The following is a 25,303-nucleotide window of genomic DNA, read 5'->3' as shown; positions in this document are numbered from 1 at the left end:
ATCTTCAAAGACTAAGAGACTGTGAGGGGGGACTGAAATGTGTTAAATAGTGCTATAGAACTATTGTTTTGTATAGTCCACATGGAAATAGTGACAAAGGGGAAATACAGGCAAATAAATAGATCAACTTTAAGATTTGTTACTGACACTGACACTGTTACTGAACTGCCATTCAGTTAATATTGAAAGTTTACTGAAAGGTGACTGAATGGCGTAGCTCTGCCATTCAGTCGCCTTTCCAGACCTTTCAGTCACCATTCAGTTAACTGAAAGGTGCAGCTTCTACCTGTGTGAGTACTAAATTAATGTTTTGCTGGTCCCTGATCATCCTATTTCTCTTGCTTTTGGGAAATATAGCTTCATTTATGTCAGCTTATTTTGTTTTAATCTATGGATCGTTACATTATACTCAGGTGACCATTAAGGTCCTTGGGCCTCTTGTTTCTACAGTGTAGGATCTCAGCCAATAATGCAGAGAACTTTTTTAAAAGGGTATTTATATATTTTGAGATATCTTGCAAAGAGCGGTGACGTTCCGGTCGTGGGACGGGCTAAAGGAATTATTCAATCATTATGTTAATAGTTACAATATCTCACATGTATGATGTCAGATGCTGGTGTTATAGTACGTTAAAAATTTACCGACATTAAAATCAGATTCGCTCAAAAGATGTTAAATTAATAATCTTTCTTGAATTATCTTGCACGTTGTCATACTTTTCTTACATCCTGACATAAATTATCTTCAGTGTCGGGGCAGAACAATATAACACACTAGCGGACAGGATAAATTTACGGAATTTTCATTGTTGAATTCACTTCACTTTTATTATTTAATTTAAACCAGGACGTACATACATCCGGTAATTTTCACAAAAAGGGTTCTTTATCGTGCGAAGAATTACTAGGTCTTTTTTCCTAGTCTTCTCAATTATTTTAAATCTTTTAAACTTTTTAAATCTTTTGAAATAAAGTAAAATCTTTTTACTCGATATAAACATATTTTATCGTCAGTTTTATAACAAATAGTAAATATTTTATTTACTTGAATTTTTAAAAATTATCAATTTTTTTTATTTAGCAGTTAATTGACATAATAAAAAATATTTTGAACTTTAACGATAGATAACTCAGACTAGCTGATAGAAGGGTTTAAATCACATATGACGTTTACTTTTCATATTGCCGGCATAAAAAAAAATGATGAGGTGAAAATGTCCTAACATCCATATATTTATAAAGTATTAGTCCTAACAATAGTCATAATGTTGATGACGGTAGGCCTACACGTAAAAAAAAAAGTTAACCCTGGTTCTCTGCCCTTATTGGGAACCTGATAAAATGAAAGTAGAAAATAAACATTAACCACGCGCGTCTTGTCTACCCCGATTTTCTTTCACTTTCAGTCAATGTCTCAAATGAAATGGCAAGGCGATTATGAAGTAAAAGTTATTTATCCATGTAAAACTGCTAAATTATTAATATTTCTTATAGTTTTAAATGCGTTTATTTGTTGTATGTCCTCCAAAGTGAGATTGTGCGAACAGGAAATAGAATGGGTAAGCAGGTTAAAAACTAGTTATTTTTTTAAATTATGAACTCATTATGTATTCATACATTTTTTAACAGTATTTATTTTAATATCAGATTCTTGCCTCTCATATTGGTGTTGCAACCCTGACTTGTCTGTTGGTATTCAAATTTGAAACTAAATCAGGTAAGGTTTTGTTTTCGTAAAATTCTCAGATCAAAATATACTGATATACCATCCATATCTTTATTGTGTATGTTTAATATTTTGAAAAGTAACGTTGAGCAACGTATCCTAGGAAATCTATACATGTGTATAATGAATTTTCACAGAGAGCATGTTAGTGATGCCAGCAGTTGGAATCAATGTTTCTAGTGTCAACAGATTGGGACAAGTAAATACAGAGTTCTTTCCAAGGCAGCTTGTTCAAGACGTAGTAATTGTGGAAGCTATAATCATGGTAAAATTTTGTTTCTGTATCTTTTCAAGGGCAGTAATGTAATAAACTGGGTTCATATAGCCTAGCTAGGGTGTTTTCCTGGAGAACAACCTGACAACATCAAACAGATATAAAAGTGGGTTCATATAGCTGTGGGTGTTTTACCGTAGAAAAGACTAAACTTATGCCAAAGCTTCCTGAGGCAATATAGATTCTAAATTATTCAAATCATGCCCCTGAGAGTAGGGTGGGCCACAATAGGGAATCAAAATTTTACAGTAAAACTGCTTGTATATCAGAGAGCACTGTTAGAGTTTGGGAGGGGGTGAAAGAGGGGGGGGGGTTAATCTTGATCTTCTCCATCGTACTTTTTACCTTCCTGAACATATTCATATTGACAGGAACTTAATTCTCTAAAGAAATATAAAAAAAATTATTTGTTGAATGATTTCATTATTATTGCATTATTTCCTGTTTACAGCAAAAGTTTTCCACATATCTTGCAATTCTTTATCAAGACCCTACTTCAGGTCAGAAGAAAATAAAGCCAATGTTCTTGGTAAGCAGAATATTTTAAATTAAAACTATGAAGCTAACTATGAAGTAAACTAGAACTAAATCAAATTAATGCACATTTCTTAGCTTTTGAAATTTCATTTATTTATTTATGTCATTTACAGGGTGTTTCAACAAACATGTCCCAACTTTTGATGCCTATATTTTTCACACAATAATAAAATATTTACAAAACTGTAACTTTATTTAATAGCATATTTTCTGGCAATATAATTGTGATATAAATAATATAAAATAACTTCATTATATTTTTCCTACTGAAGTGTTGATTACGTCTTCAAAAATCAGGTTGTCAGGTTTTTTCCCCCTCCAAAAAGGGATCTATGGATGTTTTGAACTAATCAAATAAACAGAAAATCTCCAAAATCACCAATACTAGTGCATAAGATTTTGAAAAGAGAAGTACATGTACTCATATGAATACCATCTTTCTAAGAAACAGACTTTTCAAATGATGTCAAAAAATATGCCATACAGGACATCAAAGACAAAATGAGGATGCTGACTTAAAAACATTGCAGCTCTTTCGAACACATAAAAAATGACATTAAATTTTGAAAACTGCTGCTGAAGTTCAAACTTTAAAAAAAACTGTCTTAAAGAATAATTGATTTGGCATCACTTCAACTTTCATATTGATAAAATTGTTTGATTATGTGGTTTACATTTTTGCAAAAATTTTCTTAGATTAATACTGTCTAACTTTATATTGAAACTGCAAAGTTTGGACATGTTTGCTGAAACACCCTGTATGTGAAAACTCAGATAGACAGTATATTGAGGGCCCTGTATGATCATGTTCCCATGGGATATATACATTTATGGAATACAACTTACTCTCAGTATCTATTTCTTAATACCTGAAATACAGGAAAACACGCCTATAACAAAGTGTCAGGGACAGGCAATTTTGCTTCCTTATAAATGTAAATTGTTTTACATGTATCTGTTAAGTTCACTATATATTTTAAAGCCACAGAAAATAAAAATTACCTCTAAATGTCAGTTCATTTTAAGCATGTTCACTATAAGCTTGTTTTACTGTACATGCACAGGTAATTTAAAGTGTAATTTCACAATCTTCATTACTGGGGTTATTTTAAGAATGCAGGGGTAATTCAATCAAATGTTTACATAGTTTACTTATTTACCAGTCTATCTTTAAAATATAAACACTGAATAGAATATGTATCACTTCTATTTACTTTGTATATATGTACCATATATGAAAAACATACCTATAAATTTTAATCTCAACAAACAACAAAGTTTCTATACATATACAATCTCTGGACAGGTAAATTTAGGAGCTAGTGTTTAACAGTGGTAAAACTGTCTTAAGATACATGTATTTTTTCCTTTGGTAAAAATATCCACCTAGAAATTTTATATAAAGAAGGGTATACGGTCTTATTAATCAAATATTTAAACAAAAAATGTATAGAAAGCACCCACAAAACATCACATGTGATTTCAGAGATGTATATTCTCTATTTTTCAGTTTAAATACCATTTTTGCAAGCTGAGATAGAGTGATACTTTTTTATATTGTAGAAATCCAGATTAAAAATAGAGGAATTGAAATCCATATACCAGAAAGTACAGGAGAATCTCAAGTTTGTGTCGGAAAAGAGGAGTTGACCAAGACTGTTATAGGAATTTTAAAGTGAACAACACATAGCTCAACAATAATTTTTGCTATTTTTATGCCCCTGTAATAGAAGATTCCAGGGCATATAGTTTTTGGTCTGTCTGATTGTCTGCTAAAATTTGACCTTGCCCATATAAATTTTGATTGGTTGGAGCTATGGCTTTCATGTTTCACATGTGTATTCCTCGTGACAAGAGCTTTCCTTATGTACCAATATTTTTTATCTCTTGACCTTAGAGTTTGACTTGCATTTGAGAATTTTTACCTACCCTAGCTGTCATACGGGAGTATTAGTGTTACACAAACACATCTTGTTATTATTGCAATTGAACAATACAATATATACTAGTATATTCTTTTACTATTTAGTCTGTTTTTCTTTTTCATCTAATTGCCAATATGTTCTCCCACCTCTTTTGTAATTTTATATGTATATTTCTTTATTTATTATAATAAATATATTTTGTACACTGAATTGTATTTAATTAGATGTTACTATAGATATTACATTTATAAACGGTTAAAATTTGGCTGTCAGAAACACTAATATGTAGAATATACCATGGATATGACAAATTGAGTCTAATGCAGGGCCGTCACCAGGTTTCTGGAAAAGGGGGTGTGGGGGAGGATCTGGGATGGATTACCCTCTCCGCTGAGTCGGAATAAATGGGTACAATTTTGATGGGTTCTGGTGACAGGCCCTCAATTGTTTCACACAGTATTGCTACATGTAGTTTACTACTATTCAATATTACTGTGAATTGTATTATTGAACAGTAGGAAACTAGCAGACTGTATGAAACATGAACAGTAGTAAACTAGCACACTGTATGAAACAAGCATCTGTTGTTGTGGTGCATTCTTGAAATCAAAATAATATTTTCAAGTTTTCTTTTTTTAAGAGGGTGCAAACCCCCTACCCCCACCACCTCTTGTTCTGATGGACTTGCTGTGGACTTGACTCTATCATGAATACCAGGTTCAACTTTGATATGTCAAACACTTATAAGACATCTGCATCCTCACATTACATACATCAAGGGTCATGAGGTAGGTAGGTAGGTTGCATGCATTATAACCAATGCTTTGGTGTTTTTTTTTGTTCTTGTTTCTATAGTGTTCTGCAAATAAAAACATTCTGTATGAACAGGCAACCCCATACCATGCTTATATATTGCTTTCTTTGTTTAAGCCCATTGTAAAGGGAAGGGGGTGCCCCTGTAATTTCGCAAGTATATACTTTATAATAGAAAACAAGGCTAATATAGTTTTTGTCTCCTTCCGGTCAGTATTTTTAATACACACATTTTATGTGTTTGTTCATAAAAAAGGACGTCAGATTGCAGCTCTTCAACTTGATATAAACACGGATTGTTAATGAAATTCATAAGAAAACCTTTGGATATTAAGGATGAAAAATTCGAAGTTGAAGTAAGGGAAATTCAGGTGTTAATTGAAAATCAAGAAAAAAGATTCTCGTTAATCATTTGACATATTCGAGAGCTGTCGCATGAACAAAAAACGCTCTGTCAGCACACTGCTCAACGCGTTATCGGCTATTCGGTTGTTATCGGGCATTCGGTGGATAACAACTTTTGACAGGTTAGTAAATTGTTGCAAATAAACATTGTAATAATAGAAACAGAGAATGTTGATTGTGCTTTTTGTGAACAAGAATGAATACAGATACAAAATAAAGCCCCAAGATGTCTTATTATAGTATTTGTGAGTCTTGGGAAGACTTTAAAAGTCAAATTTGTTATATTTTGCAAGTTTTTGTCCGATTGGCATTGCTGCATATAGCCTCTTTCTTCAAAATCCTTATATTTACCTAACATTAGTTATTGTCCACAATGTGACATCGTCAGAATCTCGCAAAGATGGAATTAAAGGGTAAAAATTCCCGTTTTTTTAACTATTAGGATGTTATCGGAAATACGGTTGAATGGTTCACCTTGTTATCGGAAATTTCGGTTTTTGTTATCGGAAACCAGGCCCGTAGGAAGCAATTTTAGTTTGGGGGGGGGGGGGGCACAGCCAAACATTTTTCAGTTGACAGTTGAGGGGGCACTACCAAAAATTTTCTGACAAGCAAAAAAAAAAAAAAAAAAAAGGTCATCAGGCGGTTTTATTGAGGGGGCACATGCTTATAGTATCTATGTTTACTATAGTAATCTATATATCGGCAAAATTATTGGGGGGGCACGGCCCCCCCGTGCCCCCCCCCCCCGGTTCCTACGGCCATGGAAACAAAGGTTGTCATATTTTAGGAAAATGTGAAGAAACAACAGAAAACTTCATTAAATCTAATTATTTAAAATGGCAGGCACACAATTCGAATTTTTGGCTATCATTTGTCTCTTTTAAGAATACTTAACTTTAAAAAAAAAGAGTGTTTTTGGCATTTCTCATGATCACTGAAATGTACATGATCTTGACCTGTTCGAAAATATGATTTAAGTTTTAAAACCTCTGAATTATAAATCTCTTTTGTAACCAAAATACAGATTCTAGATTTAATTATTGCGATTCTTACATTGCATTATTCGCAGTATAAAAGACTCGCAATAATTGCTGAATTCACAGTAATTTATTCTTAGTTTTCTGTGATTGCCTTTCACAGTTACGCACTGTTCTTCGCTTTTGTCTCTGTTTTGCTTGTTTCGTCTTTATTCGTTGACTTTGCATTTTTGATGTACCCTTAACCGCCTTTTGTTAGTACTAAGTACATACATGTTTTAGTTCGGTATCAAGCAATTAAAGAATCTAAACTCAAGGGTGATTTAATGAATTTCCTAAAAGGGTGTTAAGCCAAATATGACCTAGAATTCTAACCTTTGAGGGAAAAAAAAGAGATTGACTTTACTAGTTTTCAAAAAGCGTTACTGACGGAAGGAAATTATGAAGATAACGAACAGTAATAAAGCTCAAAAGTCTATTGAAACAATATAAATTTGGAACAGAGAAAACACGGACCTCTAAAAACAGCAGAGGTTGGTTTAGTGGCCAAGAAGGAATAAACACCCCCTGTCGATCGGTCACACCCACAGTGTGCTCTGTATCATTATCGGCCAAATGAAAAACCCGTAGATAATTCAATGTGTAGCTAGGTGGAGTTCATGCCTGGAGCTGGAGAGGAGGGGGGGGGGGGCGTCGGGGAGGTTCGAACCTCACCTGGAATTTGCAGAGTTATTGAATTTTTATACTCAAGCAAATAAAAAAAACCCTTGGCACCCCCCCCCCTTCATTGAAAACGCGGATCACTGTTTGTAAAAAAAAGTTAAACATATGAAGAAGTGAAGTGAATCGATCCCCCCCTCAAGTATTTTTCACGTTTGGGAAATTTAACGTTTTTTTTTAAATTTAATTTATAAAGAAATATTTCTTTGCGATATGCACCTCATTCTATTTCCTCTATTTTAAACCTTAAAATCAAATGGTTTGACAAAAACAATGTTATTGCTCTATATTGGACATAAAAACATTTAGCCTTCTAGGCTCATTTGGGCACTTGAAGTGACGATGTTTTTCAAAAATGACGTACTAGTATTAGATCGGAAGACGTGACTAACTAAAGCAACTATAGATTTGTTATATACATGTCATATTTATAATGTTTAATGGAGAACAGAAAAATGATTGAACAGATAGGGAGTTAAATTATAAAATCATAATTATAATAATTATTCTTATTTATATACATGTACGAGTATCAAAACAAAATAACAATGGAAAATCTGGAAAATTAAAAAAAAAATACTTAAGGTAATCCGATCCTCGGCAGTTATGTAATTGAAAATTCTCACAAATATATCTGAATTCACAAATTAATGTATATTTACCCACTGTATTTCTTCAAAGTTAATCATTATAGTTTATCATATTACATAGGGAAAATAATCAAAATCTCCAATATATTCAGAAGACGAATAGAAACATCAACTATGCATTTTCTAATTGAAAACTGATCAACAAATATATTTTAAGTTAAAAAATAATAGGTATCCAGGCATTTAGGGAAAATTGCATGTTTTTTTAAAAAATACTTTTTTGGTTTTACATGTATAGGTTTTCTATTTCTTCCAAAATTTATATAATACATAGTGTAAAAAGCTTGTGCTATCATTTGCAAGACATCACAAATCACTTCCAATTTCATATTATGCTAAAAAGCATTGGTGTTTAAGGTTAAAGTCAAGAAAATCCTCTTCATCTAAAACTGTATTTATTTTTTACTTGTATAAGGAACAAATGTCAACTTTTTACAAGACCCTTTCTAAGACTTCAAAAACCTCAAGTCATATTAAGATGCATAAAATGGAAATTGTTGCATGAATAGTTTTCAATTTCAAGCTTCATGTTGAGACTTTTTAAATTAAATAATAATTTTAAGAGTTATCCTTCATGGCTGAGGATTGCATATCCTTAAAACACATTACGTCTGCATTTTCAAGCATTGACGGATCATAAATTACTTTTTTTCCCAATCTATTTCTAAAGCTGAAAGAAACTTTTTAACCTGAGTTTCCGATAACGTACACCCGTAAAAACCGAATTATCCGGCAACATCAACCTTGTTGACGATAACATGTTTTAACCTAACGAGACATTTTAGATGCCTGTTAACTAACCCTTCATTTGGATTTTTGATCTCAGTCTGCTTATCTACAGGTATATGATTGTCCATAGAATAAATAAACCGTTTTGTTTTATAGAATAATCTGATTTTGTTTTCTACAAAAGCTAAAATGTGATGAAATATTCCGAAATTTTGATAAAATATCATTTGAAAAAGCTGCATATCTTTAGAAAGAGAGTGATTTGGTTTGTTCTTTTTGCTGCTGAAAGTATAATCATTTATCTGCCTAAGATCACAAACTTTGTTTGCTGAAGTACGCAATTATCATTGAGTTAAGAAATTTAATATCACCTATGTTTTCTAAACTTTGCTTTCCTTGCACCGAATGCCCGATAACAACCGAATAGCCGATAACGCGTTGAGCAGTGTGGTCAGGGTCAATAACTCTTCATCTGTGGATGCAGTGCAGCTGAACTTTATTCTAGTTGAGCAAAGAACACAGCAAAGATGGTATATCCTGCTAAAATAGGTGTGATATTTTAAGATATTTATATAAGTATATATTCATATTTGTGGAATTCATGTCAAGAACTTGATTTCTTGTTGGATCGAATATTTGCAGAGTTCTGTAAAAACATTTCGTATTTTGGTATACATGTGCACTGTAATTTATGTGAATGACCTTATTGGCAGAAATTTTGTCTTTGTATATAACAAAGCCCATTTAATTCTGTAAATCAGATTCAATATACATGTAATTTAAAATGTTGAGATCACTTTGGTGTTCAATAATTTATTTACATGGCACAATTTATGCTGGCTCCGCCCATCGGTGTAGCTCTAGTTTTTGTACACTTTACTTCAAAGGAAAAACACCGCCTGTACGAAAAGTTCCGCCCGCAATATAGGTGGAATAGAGGCGTACTTGGAGGAGGGATTCCGGGCGTCAGTTTGTCTCAATACATATATGGTGATATACAGGTTCCGGGCGTATTTTTTTTTTTACCCAAAAGGAAACCAAGTGGAATTGAGCAGGAATTTGAGGCGAAAAATGCAAATGAGCTACGCCCGAAAAAATAAATGACGCCCGGAAAAAAAATTACGCCTGGAAACTAAAATGACGCCTGAAGCATGTGAAGCAGAATTACACCTGGAAAGTCCTTATTATTATATAATACTATGTGACCTAAAAACCTATATAACCAAGGAAAACATTTAGGTTATGATTTACAATGTTAAAGTTAAAAATTTAGCCTTTTGAACTGGAAGAAAACATAATGACAGGTCATTAACCAGTTGTTAACATGGTATAGAAATATAATTTATAAAAGCCGTTTCAATTTTTTGTATAAGGGACACTGTCAAACACCACCATGAGTGTAAAATAATGTTTAAGAATTCAATAAACTTTTTAAAGTACATTTTATCACTTCAATAATCATGACACTTAAACAAATTACTTAATGCAGTTCTTCATTTATTCAGTATTTTACAGTTCGAATGCCTCTATCAGACTAACTCAAAATATCTAAAGTAAAGAGTCAATACGTTATAACTTATGATCATTGTACATAATCATAATCAAAGAATCTACTCAAGTTGATACCAGATATTAATTATCACACCTACCAGCAGATACTGTGTCATCCAGAACAAGTGTAAAAGCCTTAACATTGATATATCTGTATTTCCTATTTCAGTCACACTAAACTCCCTCCTTCCTAATCAAATTCAAACTTAACCTCCTATATGAAATGACCCTTAATTGATAATTAAATTGACCAATCAGACGCTTTTACTCCTCCTGAAAGTTCCAGGCGTAATTTTTGTTTCCATTTTCTTGCCATTTTAATCTGAACTTGCCAATTGACGCCCGGAAAGTAGAAATGACGCCTGGAAGACGCCTCTTATACTCAGGCGTAACTATTCAAAAATTCTGTCTCCGCCTCAAGTACGCCCAGAATTTGCCAATTCCTGCTAGATTCTACCCATATTACAGGCACAGCCATATGATACATATTGAATATTTATTATGGAGTATCCTGATTTATTTGGACGAAGGGACAGAGACTCGTGCTTCGCACTTGTCACCACCCTTCGTCCAAATAAATCAGGATACACCATAATAAATATACACTCTCTAGACTTTCAGTAGTTTATATATTTTATTATAGACAGTATTTATTATAGCTACATAATAAAGTAAACATATTGCATTCTATATCGATATCAAGATTTTGTAAAAACATATATTTCACTTAGCTAATTATATTCAAGAAAAATGAATTTGTTTCAATATGTTGTTATATGAAAGAGAATTGAACGTTTAGTAAGTGAACAAATTGGAAAAATGTCAGAAACAAATTCGAACGGCTTGTCTAGATTATCTAGACATTTGTGAACTCGTCAACCATTGGAGAGCTTTGACCAATAAACAGAAACCAGACAACTCCTATTAAAGATGGCGGGAAAAATGTAAACAAACACTGCACGATATTGAAAAAAAAAATGCTGGCAGAAAAAGCACTAGATCTTCTCCGAGAATTACAAAGGACATTGGACGGATCTTTACCACCATACAATGTTTGTTTGATGTGAAAAATTGCATGTTTTGCAGAGTTCTCTAACATATTATTCATTTTTGCTGACGTTGGTCCTGTCAAGTGAAAAGCATAAATTATCCACGTATTTTATAGTGTGAATTATTCTAATTTACCGTCAGTTTGTAATGATTGATTATGTATATCGCAATGGAAATAGTGATGGAAATAGTAGAAATTAATATATTGTATCATCAACTAAAGCAGGTCCATCTCTTGATTCGTCGGAGGCCCTAAATTCGTTATGGTCCTAGAGTCGTGCCCCTTTTATTTTCCTCGAATATTTCGCATGATTGTGTCCCCTGCTGCACCAAATATCATTAGAGAAATTTAATTTGGATTGCTTTTGTCATATTTTACAACTGCTGACGAGGATAAGGTCAAAACGGGTAAAAAAAATATTGTCTAAAACAAATTTTCACCTCACTTAATTAGCATAAATCCGCTATTACCGCATTTGTTTGAAAAGAGGATCTAAAATATTTTTTTCTTACAACCTATCTCAAGTGTACTGGTGCTACGGTATGCTTCAGGTCCGGCACAATGTCTTGATTTAGCTATATAGCTTTATTTAGTTATATAGCTTTATTAAGCTATTAAGAGTAACTTGATTGTATCCAAAGAAATCATAAATTTCCTGTGCTGTATATGTATAATGCTTCAAATTTTGAACAATTTAGATTCAATTTCTTTTCAATTTGAACAGGAGGATGCAATCAGACAAATCTTGGAAGAAATGAAAGCACTTTTTGAACAGAACCAGAAAGATGTGTAGGTATCCCCTGTAATAAATGTAGAACAGAAGTGTCTGATAAATTCTTTTAGTCTTATATTTCTGTGAAACCTGTTTGTAGTGTTTAATTAGAAAAAAGACATAACACATTACGATCTGCTGATATGTACACCCTTTTTCATTAATGTATTGAAAGATAAAATTTTTGTGTACAGGAGTGCTACAATTGCTGGAGAAAATGGTCTGTATTCTGGTGTACAACTAAGACATTCTGCTCTGGAGCGTAACAAACGGTGTCTTCTTGCTTACTTGTGAGTATGCCTAGTCAAGCATAACAAGTTATATACACATTTATAACATAAGCAATGGTCTTGCAATCCTTCAGGTTTTAGCATCCAAATGACTTTCAGTATTTAAACTGGTACCAGCTTGATACTCTATGGCCAAAGAAATTAATCTTTAGTTTTTCAGGCCAAAGATTTCAAAATAAATGCAGCTGGCAGGACTTTTATTATTTTTAGGTCACCTGAGTCTACAACAAGGAATTAAAATAGTACAAAAGCACTGATAGTTTGTTAATATACTGTATGGTGATAGTGGTAAATGGGGAACAGATTAGAACCTAATTTATGAACTGTTAATGAATAGTAGACTAATTAATTTGTTGATCCTGATCACCCTATTTTTCTTGCTTTTGGGCAACAAAGCTTCACCTTTCATTTCATTTTAATACTCTATGGATCCTCTAAATTGTTGTATTGTACTCAGGTGACCGTTAAGGCCCTTGGGCCTCTTGTTCTCTTTTCTTGACAACAAATGATGGTACCACTTGAATCTTAATATTTTTGTGCTCTTGTGTTATTCAATACTTTATCAAACTTCTATATAATGTTATTTAAAACTAATATTAAAAGTATGAGAATAAAATATTGTTGTAACAATATACTGGTATATATTGCTTATAGTATACATAATCAGGGCTTTCAAAAAGATCAGAAACAGGTGGTACTTTTACAAAATTAGGAGGTACCTTGTGGAAGCAATTTTAATTAAACATGTTAAAGAATTTTTTTCCCCATCAAATACTTTGGCAGGTACAATCATGATTTCAGCCGTGCAAAAGTACCAGGTACTGGTAGATTTTGAAAGGCCTGCATAATATACAATCTTGGCATCCTCAATTTTCTTTCTCTACTTGAAAAATAGAAAATTGATTTATCCCCCTTTTCAATGTGTCAATAAAAAGATCAATGTAACAGTGCCTGAGAAACTAAAGATTAGGTTTTTTTTTGCCTATTGCTGTTGATTTAGCATTTAAGGCCAAAAATAATTAGTCTATAGTTTCTCAGACACTGCCACATAAAGTCTAACACTGCCGTATTGATCAATTTTATTGACATATTGAAAAGAGAACTCAATTTTCTATTTTATCTAAGTTGAAAAAGAAAATTGAATTATTCTCCTTATCATATATACGAATAAAAAGATGTTTTTATTAGGTCACCTGAGTCACTCAGGTGACCTATTGCTATCTGTTTTTGTCCGTTATCGTCCGTCGGTCGTAAACTTTTGAACATTTTCAGCTTCTTCTCTTGAACCACTGAACCAATTTCAACCAATTTTGGCATAAAGCATCAATAGGTGAAGGGGTACAAAAATTTTGAATTTCATGGTCCCTGCCCCCCTGGGGCCTGAGGGGTGGGGCTAAAACCATCAAAATTAGTACTATCTTTAAAAATCTTCTTCTTTACTCCTGGACATCAAGCAGTCAAACTGTTGGCATGATTGTAATAAGCATTGAGCCCTCTACCAAAATTGTGAAATTTATGGCCCCAGGGTCAGGGGTTCTGGTGTTAGGGCGGGGCTATATAGATCATATAGTGAAAGTGCATTAATTCTTTGAAAATCTTCTTCTCTACTCCTGGGTATTATTGAAACAAATTGAATACATAGTTATGATAAGCAAGGGTGACTCTACCAAAATTATGAAATTCATGGCCCCAGGGTCAGGGGTTCTGGTGCTAGGGTGGGGCTATATAGATCATATTGTGAAAGTGCAATATTTCTTTGAAAATCTTCTTCTCTACTCCTGGGTATTATTGAAACAAATTAAATACATAGTTATAATAAGCAAGAGTGACTCTACCAAAATTGTGAAATTCATAGCCCCAGGGTCAGGGATTCTGGTGCTAGGGCGGGGCTATATAGATCATATAGTGAAAGTGCATTATTTCTTTGAAAATCTTCTTCTCTACTCCTGGGTATTACTGAAACAAATTAAATACATAGTTATGATAAGCAAGGATGCCTCTTCCAAAATTGTGAATTTATGGCCCCTGGATCAGGGAAAAGGGTGGGACTCTATTTATTATATAGTGAAAATGCATTAATTCTTTAAAATCTTCTTCTCTGCTCCTGGGTATTATTTAAACAAATTAAGTACATTGTTATGATAAGCAAGGATGCCTCTTCCAAAATTTTGAATTTCATGGCCCCAGGGTCAAGGGTTCTGGTGAAAAGGGGGGGGGCTCTATTGATTATATAGTGAAAAAGCAAAATTTCTGTGAAAATATTCTTTTCTGCTTCTGGTTAAAAAGCAAAGAAGCTAAGTGTATAGTTATGATGAGCAAGAGTGCTTCTTCCATAGTAGCAAATTGCATGACCCCTGGGTCAGATGTGCTGGTGTAAGGGTGGGGCTCTTGATAATATAGTGAAAATGCATTAATTCTATTAAGTAATCCTGTCTGCTCCTTAGTGTTAAGCAGATAAACAAAGTGATTACTTATGATGAGCAAACTTCTGGTCCCAGGGTCAGAGGCTCTGGTGTTTCTCGGTGGGGAGGGGGGGGGGGGCTCTATTGATAATATAGTGAATCTGTAGTAAAAATGCATTATTTCTTTGAAAATCTTCTCTGCTCCTGGGCATATCAGAGGCAGAGTGAAAGTTTTAATAAGGAAAGGTACTTTTTACCAGATTTTTGAACATCTGGACCATTTGGTCAAGTGTTTTGGTCCTGGCAAGGGCTCTATTAATTTGTATTCTTCTGAGAGGAGTTATTCCCCTTTGCCATTTACTTATGATAATTAATCAGTGTAAATAATGTACTTGAAAGGTTAATAGAATAAGAGAATTATGCAAAAAATTTTATTGTATAATACAGAAAGTACTTTATAGTTTTAATGATCAGTTAGACTTTTAAGTAATAGATAAATAAAAATGAGACAAAAATAACTTGTCTTGTAAAATGTTCATCAAAGACCAAAAGAGGCCAATGAAAGAGTTTTCAACAAGGAATTTAAATAGTATAGAAGCACTAATACAGTGCGGACTCTTTATTACGGTGATGGTTTTATAAGATAGAACGCTTATTACGTTGTAAATTCAAAGCACAAAACCGTTTCTTAACAAATCTATACAAAATAGAACCGTTTATTACGATGTCCTAAAATGCCGGGACTCAGTATTACGATGTGAAAATTCTGTCCAAAATTTTTTTTCACTCCGTGTTTATTCAGTGTTGATCGACGGTAGACACTTAAGGAGACGCTAAATAAACATTGAAACACCTGTGCTCTGACAGAGTGTTAACTTGCAGGGCCGTTAGGTGATTAGTGACGCTTGACTGCACACACCTTGACTGTTCTAGCGAGGTCAGCAGAACTGGAGACATCGTGTCAAAGCCATTGTTAAACAATTAAATTTAAACTGTTTATTTATAAACGTAGTCTCTAGTTTAACTATGTCTGTAAAGTTTATTTTATCTTTTATACTTTGGTTAATAAATAAAATTAATTTATTAAATAAAAGGTTACATTTAATCTTGTGCATGTATGTTAAACACGTATTGTGTAATTTCGTTTGCAATTAAATTGCGGTAATGGACAGCTTGGGTATCAAACATAATTTTGGCCAAATTTGAACTTCACTTACGTTTTAACAGCTTTGATTGTGGCTTGGACTACCTCACAGGTGTCAGCAGAAATACAAATCGATAATTGCTAAACTGCTAATTGAACTCTGTTCAGTAATTTAAAAAATTAAATTTATTTTTACATATAGCTTGTACGTTGTCAAATTCCGTCCTTAAATATGCCAGTCACACTCTTTCATCAGTTGTTCACTGCTGCTCTAAGCTCATTGAACACCCAAAAGCTCAATAAAAATTGTTGTTGTTATGTAGTAAACGACTATAAATTGAAAACGAAGACGGCTTGTTGAATTTTTTACGAACGCATTATCTACAGAGAGTCAGAAACGAAAGTAAAAGTAAGGAAATGGCGGTAGATAAATGAAGATCCAATAGATCGCCAAAGTTTTTATAAGAAATATACGTATTTCTTTTAAAATGAAAGAAATAGAAGAAATATCACCATGAAGATATCTATTCAAGATAAGTTGTTAATAAATTATATATGTATTAGCATTTTGATTAGGAATTAGAACAGAAGAAGGGAACAAAAGGGCAAAAATACACCTTCCACAAAAATAACAAACTTTCAAAACGATGTTTTAATGGATTTTATTGGGAACTTTTATTACGTTGCCCTCTGTATTACGATATTTTCCCGTGACAAAATGAACATCGTAATAACGAGACCGCACTGTAGTTTGTTAATATACTGTATGGTGATGGTGTTAAATGGGGAACAGATTAGAACCTAATTTATGAACTGTTACTGAATGCTAGATTAATTATTTTGTTGATCCTGATCACCCTATTTTTCTTGCTTTTGGGCAACAAAGCTTCACCTTTCAGTTCAGTTTATACTCTTTGGATCCTCTAAATTGTTGTATTATACTCAGGTGACCGTTAAGGCCCTTGGGCCTCTTGTTATAATTATACACAACAATATTTCTTTTAAAAACTAAAACTAAAATTAAAGTTGAGTATGTATAATAATATAAGAGTACAAAAAGGTAAGAATAAGTTGATGTCATCATTTTGTTGACGGACGAGAAAAAACAGAACACTTTTAAAAAAAAAATACCCACAAAAACCTGCCTGTCGCATTGAATTTTGAAATTTTTGGCTTGAGAAACTAAAGATGATTTTTTTTTTGGCCTAACTTCGACATTAAAGCTTTAGATTCTGCAATGTAGTTATTAAGTGAAAATATTATTTCATTACTTCAATTTTACATGTATAACATATCAGCTTTTATACCCCTTTAGATTAGCTTTAGATTCTGCAACATTAATGTTCTGTGAAGTTATTTAGTGAACGTTAATGTGGTTTCATTATGTGTGAGGGTTTTTCAGAGCACATTAACTTTTAAGCTACTAGATCAGTCAGACTAGCATCTGAAAATTTTACTAGACTAGACCTGACCTCATTTTCACTAGACCTGACCTAATATCCTTGGATCATTGAATGACTCAATAATTATTAGTAAAATATTGACATGAAAAAAAAAACATATAGTCAAATAAAAACATAGTCAATTGATAGTTACTGTTAGTTTTTTTTTTTTTTTTTTTGGTTTGTTTGTTTTCTTTGGAGGTGCAAAAAAATTATTTAGTATATTACTGAATTGATTTCTTTTTATTGAATTCAAGAAAAATGTCAAAAAGAAAGGTTATCATATTTCAACTTTCAAGCTGTCACGGTTACCAGAAATAACCGAAAAATGCGGTCCAATGTTGAACAAAATAGCATGGATGATACATTTAAGGATGCACACTGCCAGACTTGCTTCTGATGCTGGATTTGATTTACATTTTCAAGATGAGTGACCATGTTTAAGTTTCATTCTGAAGTAACTCTGCTGACCAACATTGTATTGATGATACATTTATCAATATTTTCTGGATGAGTGACCAGGTTTATGTTTTTGGAACAGGTCTCTTACAAAGAAACTGACATGCTTCAGATGCTGAATTTGACCATTTTCTGATGAGTGACCAGGTTATAATTTTGGAGCAGGCTTATTCCAGTGTAAATTCAAGCCCTGCTGAGACTAAACTTTGATAGATGATGCATCTAGAGATGCACACTACCAAACATGCTTCCGATGCTGCATGAGTGATCAAGTTAAAGATTCTGGAGGAGGTTAACTCCAATTCCAGTTGAATTTTTAGCCCTTCATAGAGCAAACTTGAATTGATGGTACATCTAGGGATGCACACTACCATACTTACTTCGGACGCTGGATCTGAAGTACACTTTCTGGATAAGTGACCAGGTTGAAGTTTTTTGAACAGGTCTCTTCCCAAATACTATAAGGCCTACCTTGACCAAACACATATGAATGATGAATCTTGGGATGGACACTATCCAATCTGCTTTGGATGCTGTATCTGACCTTATTTTCCAGATGAGTGATCAGGTTTAAGTTTTCAGAACAAGTCCATTTCCAAGTAACTCAAAGCCCTACCTGGACCAGACTTGCATGGATGATGCATCTAGGATGGACACTACCTTATCGGCTTCAGATGCTGGATTTGACCTACATTTTCCAAATGAATGACCAGGTGAAAGTTTTCAGAGCAGGTCCATTCCCAAGGAACTCTAAGCCCTAACTGGACCAAACTTGCATGGATGATGTTTTTAGAGATGGGCACTACCCTTTCAACTTTGGATGCTGAATCAGACCTATATTTTTCTGTTGAGTGAATATTAGACCTACCTGAACCAAACTATCATGGAACGTGTATCTAGGGATGGGCACTACCAGACTTGCTTCGGATGCTAGATCTGACCTACAGTTTCCAAATGAGTGACCAGGGTAATGTGTTTGGAGTAGCTGTATAACTATGGCATGATTTGATTAAACTTGAATGGATGATGCAAATGGGATGGACACTAACAGACTTGCTTCAGATGTTGGAACTGACCTACATTTTCTTGATGAGTGAACAGGTTAAAGTTTTTGGAGCAGGTCCATTCCCAAGTAACTGCAAATCCTACTTAAACCAAACTTGCATGTATATTGATCTCAGAATGCACATTAACTAGAAAAAAAATTTGGTGAGATTTGCCTGACCAATGGATAACATTCGTGGAGGTGAGCTTCATAATCTTTGATTAACTATGTTTTGGTATATCCGATATCACTGATATCCTAAAATTACATGTATGTACGCAGTTTAGCGGCAAAGTATGGAAACATTTCAAAATCTTGTCATGCTATAAGCGGGATATCACAGGAATGGATCATCAAAAATATCGATCCTTCCATCCTTAAAAAGTTGCTATTATTTGAACACTGTTCCTGTGTACATTCCCTGCTGATTTCAAAAAAATTTTAGTCTCATTTTGCCATTTTCCTGTCACACACACAATTTTTTAGCAGCTCTGTGCTCCAAGATGTTCAATGACATTGCCGTTCTTGATTGATTTTACGCATTTATTGTCTATTATTAGTCATCTAATTTAATTTAAAATTTCGTCAAATGAGGTGACTGGTAAAATATTATATATTTTTTATGTGCTACAAAAGTACAATTCATAACTAACATGTCTATGTAATGAAAATGTACAAAATTGTGACATTCTCGGACGTGAGGCATATTGTATCTTAATGATATGGCTACATATTTTTTTTAAAGATCATTGGAAAACAATAGAATCTGTCCTTGAACTTTTCTAACAACCCTCATACGATGAGACCTTTTAATTATGGTGGTATGCTTTATATGTTTTCATGTAGTAGGGTTTTTTCATTAGATATAACAGATTAGAACAAATAAGAAGAATGAGATGGGAGTTTGGGAGTGTTTTGCCTCCCGAGGTCAAATTCAACATGTGTGAACAGGAGGTAGGTGGATGATAACTCTGTTTCTTCATAAACTGCAGATTACACAAAATAAGGACATCAACAACAAAAGCATTTTTACCAAGTATCTTAATGATGTAAGATTAGTATGTAATGATTTTATGCAGAGAAAGAAGTTAACAGTGAGAATATGTTAATTTATTCTTATAAATGGGTTTATAGATGTATTGAAAAAAGTTCTGTACAGAGTAGGATCTCTTCCACCTATTCCTGATTTCCATTTTATTTTCCTGGCTTATTGAAGAAAGTAATTGGGAACATTCATACCCCGTTATCTATAAGGTTTTTATAACTGTTGGAAAACTGATAATCTATAACCAAAGCTATAAAATAATTTAAAAAAAAACTATTATATCTTAGTTTAAAATTAATTAATGTTTATACAATATATTTTTTTGGTTTGCACAAGTTTTTCACCTATTCCCACATGAAATGTTACCTTTAAAAAAGTGGGAATAGGTGTAATGCACCAAATCTATAACCCAAACAAAGGCATCTACAGCAAAAAGGAATTGACTTCAGCATACTGAGCCCAGACAGGAAATTATTCTCTGGGAGGGGGAGGGGGTCTGTCATTCTTGGCTACTTTAAGGTATAAGTGTTAAATAAGGCAGAATTCTTCAGGGGACTCGGTTCTGCTACTGCATTTTTGTATTCAGGCTATTCCAGTAAAAATCCACCCAAGCCATATGGCAAGGCCATTTTGGCAAGTTCAAGTTCAAATTTAGAAAATTGCACAAAAAATTGCAGAGGGTTATTATTCTGTGAGCTTGCTCAAATTACCTCTGTCACATTTATTTCAGATCCAGTGGTTTAGCAAGTACAACAAGATGCTGGCTACTTATATGAGGTCTATTGGAGGAGAAGGGGGATTAGACCTTACCCAAGACCTCAAGCCCCCCAAAACACTGTACATAGAGGTAACAGAGCACAGATAGAGCTATTTATTACAATACAGGACCTCAAGCCCTCCCCATACACAGATGAAACAGATAGAGCTAATTACAGTACTACCATGACTCCCCCCCCCTACACACACACATACACACAAATAAAATACTCTACATAGGTAATGAGTATATAATCTATCGAACACAGGTAGAGCTATTTATTACATCATTGAGTTGTATATTTCTTTATTTTACTTTACTTAAATAATGTTCAATTCATCTGACAGATAATCAATTAAATTTTTACTTCATTTCAAATGTAACTATGCATGAAAAATTAAGAAATATCTTCTAGTGCTTTTTTTTCCATTTCCAAAAAGCAGTAAAAATGTATTTTTGATATTAGGGCTTGAATGATTATTTGTTATTTGAAGGTGAGGTGTTTAATGGACCATGGTGAATTTGAAACACAAGATGGAAACATTCTGTTGTTGAAGAAAAATAGTCAGGTACCTTATGCTATACAGATACATATACAAGTACTTCTTAAAAGATTAATATGAAAGAGATTTTTCTGGTGCAAATGTGCCCTGTGTCCAATAAGTGTGTCCAAAACTTCATTTAAATCATTTTGACAAGATCACTGAAATATTGCAATCATCATTTTCAAACTCCTCTTACATTTTACACAGTAGCCAATTCATCTTTTGGAAAATGATTAAAATGAAAATGATCAAGGTGTCCTGTAGATGAGAAATAAGATTTCAAATTTTCATTTTTCCCCATGGGAGCCTAAATATACCCAAATTATTATACAAAAACCAAGTTCCAAGAAAAATGCCATTTTATGCAGTGCAAAACCATCATTTAATATGATTGGTGGTGTCCTGCAGATATACAGTAAGGTTTCTGGATTTTCTTGTTCATCCTGTAGGCCAGTTGGGAGATGAAGTTTAAAATTTTTTCTGACAGATAAATTCCTTTGCAAAACTCTTTTAAACAGAATTTATGCCTTATTGAATTCCTTTGTTTCAGACTGGTAAGGCCAAATAAAAAAATATGTGTGGTTCCGCTTACCCGACCTTCCCTATTTTATACCCCCGACCCTAAACTTTTTTTTTGGCAATTTTCATATTTTTTCCGGAATTTCCCCCCGATTTCCATCAATGGCTCCAGTTTAAGTTTTAGTTTCAGCAATGACGGCCTCCTTGCAAAACATAGTGCAAGTGTTTAATAGTGTTAAATCCAAAGCAAGCTAGCATGTAGGTGTCCCCTACCAATATTGACTAGAATATTATCACACCACATTTAAATGCCATTTGCAAAGCAGTGATAGGTATTATTTAAAAAAAAATTAAGAAAATCGTTTTGTTAAAAAAAAAAAAAAAAAAAAAAAAAAAAAAAAAAAAATCCCTACCTACCTACCCTAATTTTTTTGGAAGTGTAACCGGAACCACACATATTTTTTTGTTTGGCCTAATGAATTTATGTATGAAATACTAACATAAGAGCCCCATGCTCACCTGAACATTTTATGCTCAATTTAATACATGTATATTTATGTTAATTATGGAATAAATTATTGTTGCATTTTCACTAGTTACCCAGTTATCAAGGAGAATAGTTTTAGATCCAAACACTTCTGTATTATTTAAGGGATGCACAATTTGTATAATGGTATATTGTAATTTTTTATTACATGATACATATTGTGATTCAGAGACGAAAAATACAGTATTTGGTACATAATTATATATCCAGAAATTATTCATTTATTTATTCAAACTTTTAAATTTCAATATTACCCGAAGTGTAAAAAAAAATGTTGAAAACAGTAAGACAATGGCATCCTAGCATCTAAACATGCATTGTATTTTATACATAAAAATGGGGGGGGGGGATGAAATTATGTTTTTACAGCATATTTTTAAGAAATTCTGGAAATTTATTTAAAATCATAGTAAAAATTGTGTGTAAAAATATCATATTATCATGATATGGGAAAAAATATTGATACATCACGATACAAAATTTTTGGCAATACCCATCCCTAGCATTGTCATCTAGTGTAAGTCTTTCTTGCTTCACAAAAATGTTCCATTGCAAAGAAAGGATTTAAAAAATGTAAATCAAAGATCAAACATTTTTCTATAATGAGAAAGTTGGTAAATTAGAGCAGTATTTATGAGGTGAACATTAAAGCTAGTGTTTGTTTTGTTTTTACAATTACTGCTTAACATCAGTCTGCTTGTTTCAGTTCATGTTCAGTAAGTACATGTATTTACTGATCTTGAAATTATCGTTTGTTTCCGTTTTGCAGCACTTCATGTTACGATCAGAGTGTGAACATTTAATTCGTCAGGGAATCTTAGAGCACATTGTTCATTAGAGAGAGAAATCATCCCAGAATCTGAACATGATAAAACTGTGATAACTGTTATGCTACACCAGTCCCAAGGATGCAGGAAACTCAAAAGAGAGCTTATGGACATATTAAATCTCAGTATTCAGGAATAATTAAATATATCTATTTCAAAGTATTTGTGGCGAGATCTACATGTAAATGTATGGAAGTTCAGAGAATAAACAAAGGGCTATATTTGGTAATAGCAAAGTAACACCCCCCACCCCCACCCCCACCATCAAATCAAACTTTGCTGGGGAAATCTAAAATTATTTTCTAAGCCAGAATTATATATGCAGATATCAAAGCATAAAACATTTTCTTCCACCATGATGTCATAAGTTAAATATGACATAAACAGAATTATGTAAATTCACCATTTTAATGATTTGTAAACAAAATATAGTGTATTTTAGGGCAATAATTTCATTGGAAAATATTAAGCACAGTTCTGCCAGACTACATCTTTCAAAATATTGTGAAGATTAATAATATCAATGAAATATGTGAAAATGGTTCCTGAGCAAATTTCACTCTATGAAAACCCAAATCATGATTGAAAAAAAAAAATGCGCATTTTCCCCCTTTTTTTTTTTTTTTTTTTTAAAAATTCAATAGATTGTGATGTCACAGAGACATAAATGCAGATAATTTTTCCCTGATAATACATTTTGTTAATTTAAATTTGTTTTATACAAATATATACAATTGTGGACATTTCTAGAGATTTTCAAAATTTGATGTTTATAGGGGCACGGTAAAAACCTTTACCATATATAGTTCTTTAGTCAAATTTATGGCCAGATATTGTGTAAACACACATTTCTCATCAGTATAATAGCCTTGTCATACTCCTTGAAACGTTTACAAAATCTTTATTTCATAGTGGCATTTATTTTATGTTTCAATTGGACACATATTTGGGGTTTCCCATAGCAAAACTTGGACACTGCCATTCTTTATATAATATTTGGGGTACCTATCTCTTATCCACGACTCCTACATCTCTGAATAACATTTAATGAGGCTTTTACTACATAATGCCATTTTTCATTTATTTTGCATTTCAATCAGACAGATAATTATTTAATTGGGGTTTCCCATAGTAAAGCGTGGACTTTGCCTTTATACCGATAAAGGGGATACCCATTCTGTTAACAATTTATCCTAAACCCCTGAATGAAATTCAATGGAACTTTCACAGAATCTCATTTACATACTGCCAAGAAATATTTAGCCATTATACTCATATGGCCCAGGGCAATCTGATTAAAATCAGATCTTTGTTACGGCCCAAAATTCTGATAGTTGCTGTACACATTGTACAGCGACTATCAGAATTTTGGGGCATAACAAAGATCTGATTTTAATCAAGACTGAGCAACAGGGTGTATCAATTTTTGAGCTTAGTACTTCTTAGTTTATTATTAAGGACAGATGATACAAACAAAAAAATGGATGTCTGGATTAGTATATATTTTTAGATCTATTTTGGTTTTAAATGATGCAAATAATAAATTTCTGAAATATTGAGAAATTGTAAACTTTCTATGATGATCAAAATTCTACCTTTCTGCAACCATCCTTTATAATCTATACAACTTTTTGCCACTTTAAATCCCATTACTGTGAAACTTTAAATGAAAATCTATGTGGTTAATGTTACTCATTTTACTCCTTTGAACATGACTTTTAAGTTATTAATTTTCAAGATTTTTAACAAAAGTTTGCATCACCTCTCCTTAAATGCAAAATATGTACTTCCTTGACCATTTTGTTGTGACAATTCATGTATAGTTGTGAATGTAAAAATGAACAGTATCTGTAAAGTTGAATTCATAACACTGTTCAAATCCTCTGATAGATTATGATTTGGTTTCACAATAAAATGTATTATACATGTATATGCATGTACCCAAATGTTTTGTTTGCCTGTATCAGATTTTCTCCATTATTCATTAGATCAGTTGGTAGAATAAATTCCACTCCTTGGAGGTTATTTAAAATTTCATTGCAAAAGCTTAAGAATATCATCTGGAAATGAAAGTGTTACAACCAAAATTACATATGTAATACCCACCCCTCCCTAACTTTTTAAAAGGTGACAATAATACATGCAACA

The 25,303-nt window shown here is 32.9% G+C and overlaps 2 protein-coding genes across 2 annotated transcripts; both read left to right on the top strand.

Moving 5' to 3' along the window:
• The first annotated feature begins 1,391 nt into the window (after positions 1-1,391).
• On the top strand, positions 1,392-4,672 carry LOC133183689 (phosphatidylinositol N-acetylglucosaminyltransferase subunit H-like). The gene is made up of 5 exons (XM_061318613.1): positions 1,392-1,559; positions 1,648-1,717; positions 1,864-1,991; positions 2,452-2,529; positions 4,101-4,672. The coding sequence occupies exons 1-5, from the start codon at positions 1,410-1,412 to the stop codon at positions 4,185-4,187; spliced, it is 513 nt and encodes a 170-aa protein (XP_061174597.1). The 5' UTR covers positions 1,392-1,409; the 3' UTR covers positions 4,188-4,672.
• A 6,581-nt stretch (positions 4,673-11,253) lies between these two features.
• LOC133182356 (DNA replication complex GINS protein PSF1-like) lies at positions 11,254-25,101 on the top strand. Its single transcript, XM_061317169.1, has 7 exons — positions 11,254-11,362; positions 12,086-12,150; positions 12,328-12,423; positions 19,779-19,869; positions 20,691-20,807; positions 21,212-21,286; positions 23,098-25,101. Exons 1-7 carry the CDS (start codon positions 11,288-11,290, stop codon positions 23,164-23,166), a joined length of 588 nt encoding a protein of 195 aa, XP_061173153.1. The 5' UTR covers positions 11,254-11,287; the 3' UTR covers positions 23,167-25,101.
• The last annotated feature ends 202 nt before the right edge of the window (positions 25,102-25,303 follow it).

Source organism: Saccostrea echinata, unplaced genomic scaffold, assembly GCF_033153115.1.
Source record: "Saccostrea echinata isolate AGI-Se365-2 ecotype Australia unplaced genomic scaffold, CSIRO_AGI_Sech_v1 ptg000009l, whole genome shotgun sequence".
Classification (NCBI taxonomy): Eukaryota; Metazoa; Mollusca; class Bivalvia; order Ostreida; family Ostreidae; genus Saccostrea; species Saccostrea echinata.
Note: the sequence above shows the minus strand (reverse complement) of the source record. Positions and strands in the feature narration are given on the sequence as shown.